General features: G+C 36.1%; 1 protein-coding gene across 1 annotated transcript; it reads right to left on the bottom strand.

Moving 5' to 3' along the window:
• Positions 1-246: 246 nt before the first annotated feature.
• Positions 247-3,196, bottom strand: LOC143536188 (uncharacterized). Its single transcript, XM_077030235.1, has 6 exons — positions 2,934-3,196; positions 2,374-2,432; positions 2,259-2,295; positions 2,115-2,186; positions 1,350-1,677; positions 247-624 (listed from the first exon to the last, which is right to left on the bottom strand). Exons 1-6 carry the CDS (start codon positions 3,194-3,196, stop codon positions 247-249), a joined length of 1,137 nt encoding a protein of 378 aa, XP_076886350.1.
• Between the last annotated feature and the right edge of the window lie 340 nt (positions 3,197-3,536).

Raw genomic sequence — 3,536 nt, forward strand, 5'->3', positions numbered from 1 at the left:
AAGTATTAACTACTTCACTACGTTAACAACGTGTTTTTGTTGAGTGTTATGAGTTCAATAACACATTACTTAGGCATTGTTAGCATGAATATTTCACTACATTGTTAGCATAAATGACTCTTTTGATCTCACATATTAAATGATACATACATGAATTGAATATACATATCTTTAAAAATACTTTTTTCGGCTTCACATATTAAATAATACATAGGCAAATGTTAATACAAGATTCGGATTTTACTTTCATGGTCGATGTATTGCAGCCGGACTTGGTGAATACTCAAGCACAAGTTTGGTGTATAATCTCCGATGCCTCTTCTCACGTGCATACAACACCCACAACACCAACGAAAGCATGACTGCAGCCGAGACCATGGCTAAACCAATGTACACCCATTCGCTGAACCGGTTCAAGTCAGGACAATGGTCCTTCTGAATTTTAGTAAAAGTCTCTCTAACAAAGCTGCAATCCAATAACCCTGTCAGAAACGGGTTGTATTCGGCTAACCCATTGCTCACATTCACGGCAACCGACATCTGTTGATACATCTTTGGAGTCAACCGCCCCGTGGTTGTACAAGTATCATTCTTAGAAACTTGACAAATATAGTTCCTCCATACCTACACATAATGTATCAAATTTAAGTCCTTGAGTGACAAATATTTTACTTTTAGTGACACCTTTTGATGTGTTACTAAATGACATTTTTCTTGTAATGGTGATCTAATGGGGCGTCAATCGTGCCGGGCTGGCAGGTTGAAATGTTCAACCCGAACACGAGCCATATTTTTATTCGTGTCAAAAACATCAACCATAACCCGCACAAGCTTAAATTCGTGTAACCATACATGAATTATTTAATTTGTTTATCTAAACGTGTCAAACGGGTTGGTAGGTAATAATCAAGTTGTAAACGTGTTAATTGAGTTGGTGGGTTTTAAAGGCTAAACGGGTAAGTGGGTCTACCCATTTAACTAACAGATAAACAGGTCAACACGGGCCCAAACAGTTTAATTAAACAAGTCAACTCAAACACAACCCGCTTTTAAAGGGTTAAATATACCAGCCCGAACGCGAACTGTTATCTAATTGTGTCAAATGGGTTGGCGGGTGATAATCAAGATGTAAAAGTGTTAATTGATTTGGTGGGTTGTAAGAACATGGTTTAGGCGGGTCATAAATGGGTTAGCAGGTCGACATGTTTAACTAAACGGGTTAAATAGGGCAACCCAAACACAACCTTAGTTAAACAGGTCAACCAAAGCATGAACCGTTTTTTAGACGGGTTAGATATACCAACCCAAAGCCTGATTATTTCCATGTCATGTTCGGGTTAATTTATTACCTTGGTGGCATTGTTGAATTGGAGTTCACCGGGTTGACATGCTCGATCCGTTTTGTTAGCGGTTAAAGGGTTACATAGAGTGGGGACCAACGGGCCGGATTGATTGTAATTAAGAGAGCGAGGAAATGATGGTCGCGGATTAATGTTGGAGATGTTGTTAATGATGAAATTAACCATTTCCACTAACTTATATTCGACATCTTTGCTTTGAGACATGGTTTCTTGAGCCGTTGCATTATCGACACATGGAAGTATATCGTCTAGTGCTGTATGGGCCGTCGGGTTTTCAACCCACTCGTTCATTGCAACACACGTGTCTCCCACAATACTACAATGGTCATACCAATTAACTAACAAGTCAAAACAGGTTCCGGTTTTAAGTGAATCATTTTTTAGCATAGGTTGAAACGGGTCAAGCCGAGTAGTGTTAAATTGATATATTAGTTATGATTAGGATAAAGTGATAAACAATATTATCACAGTCATAAACAATAAATTTTAACAAATATTTCTTTTCGATCCAAATTTTAGACGGGTCAAAACAGGCCGGATCGTGCTTGTGACCCAAAAAGACATTTTTTTTTTCAAATTCTTTATTTTTTTTAATTAGAAATCGATTTAGTATGATAATAATAAAATGAATATTTGAACAATTTACAAGGTTGTGTGAACTAAAATAAGACTGTTCTTTTTATTTTAACCCGTTTTGATAAACGGGTTGAAACTAATAGAGATATACTATAAAGAGATGAGACAGTAACATACTTGTGGAGTGCAAGAAACATGCCACATAATATCAATGTAGCCGTGACGAGTATCGAACCAAGAATCACCAAGCTGCAATGTAGATTTGGATAAAAAAACCAGATAAAGACTTAATATTGATTAAAGAAAAGTATGATCACTTACAAGTATACAAGGAACTGTAACCCGAGCATGGAGAACACTACAAGATTTCAAGAAAGTGAGTAATCAAAACAAAATCTTTAACTTTGACAGAAAAAGTGTGGATCTTTATGCTTACAAAAACCAAGAAGAGCTACAAGAAGCATAACCGCAGCAATGATTATAAGAGCAAGCCTTCTGCAAAAGACAACATTGTATTCTTGTGTGTTAATCGTCAGGTTGGTGAGTTAACGGGTTGAAATGTTCAACCAGAACATGACCAACATTTTTTTTTGTGTCAAAAACATCAACCCTTGCCCGCACACACTTAAAAAACTTGTAATCCGAACATGACCCCTTTAATCCAATTATCACATGACCCGTTTAACCCATTTATCTAAACGTGTCGAATGGGCTAGCGGGTTGATGGGTATGATCAAGTTGTAAACGTGTTATAGTGAGTTGACCTATGTAACTAAATAGGTCAAACCAAACACCACTTGTTTAAATAAAGAGTCAACCTGAACATGACCTGTTTATATAAACAGGCCGACCCAAAGAAGTTTAAATAAACATGTCAACCCAAACCTAACCCGTTTTGTTTAAACGGATTAGACCTGCCAACCTAATATCTGATTATTTTCTTGTCATGTTCGCGTGGTTTCGAAATTTGCGACCCCTAAATATGAATTCACTTACACATCCTTCAAAACATGTTTGATATCTTTCTCATTCTTTCGGGTCTCAAACTGGAGGTTTGATGCAGCATCGTTGATCTTTTTATGAACTCTATCGATGTCGGTTTTGACATTTGAAGGTAAAGAAACTTGATCTATTTCAATATCTTTTGCTGTAGAAAGAATAGTAGACGCATTTTTGAGGTTGTAAACCGTATCATTGGATTGACTAACGACATAGTCCAATGTGTCTGTCGTGCTCTTGTGGAACTTCCCTTGACCCATGTACAACACGGCACATCCAACACTGGAACAAAAATCACACCACCAATTAATGGTGTTCACGAAACCGAAATAACTGAACTGTAACCAAAACAACCAATGTAACTGATCCGAATACCAAGTTATATAGAAAACAACATATTGGTTTTATGTTATTTTAAAAACCGATTTTTCAGTTCACTTTCAGTTTTGCTATCAACCAAAAACCGAAAAAAAAAAACTAATTTTTAAAGTAATTTATAAAAAAAATAAATGGTAAAATTTTGATCTAAAGGTGTAATAAAATCAATTAATTATTAATTAACAGATAACCAGGGTCAAAGATTCAGCCTGAATTAATTAT

The sequence above is a fragment of the Bidens hawaiensis genome, unplaced genomic scaffold, assembly GCF_021521415.1.
Source record: "Bidens hawaiensis isolate Kalapana, Puna unplaced genomic scaffold, B.hawaiensis_p1.1 tig00010744_1, whole genome shotgun sequence".
Lineage (NCBI taxonomy): Eukaryota > Viridiplantae > Streptophyta > Magnoliopsida > Asterales > Asteraceae > Bidens > Bidens hawaiensis.

Bases quoted from the DNA above. Each gene is read 5' to 3' on its own strand.
- LOC143536188 (XM_077030235.1), bottom strand. From the start codon at position 3,196: ATGGGTCAAGGGAAGTTCCACAAGAGCACGACAGACACATTGGACTAT. The intron at 2,296-2,373 runs GTAAGCATAAAG...GAAATCTTGTAG, and splicing joins TGTAGCTCTTCTTGGTTTTT to TGTTCTCCATGCTCGGGTTA. The intron at 2,187-2,258 runs GTAAGTGATCAT...TCTACATTGCAG, and splicing joins TTACAGTTCCTTGTATACTT to CTTGGTGATTCTTGGTTCGA.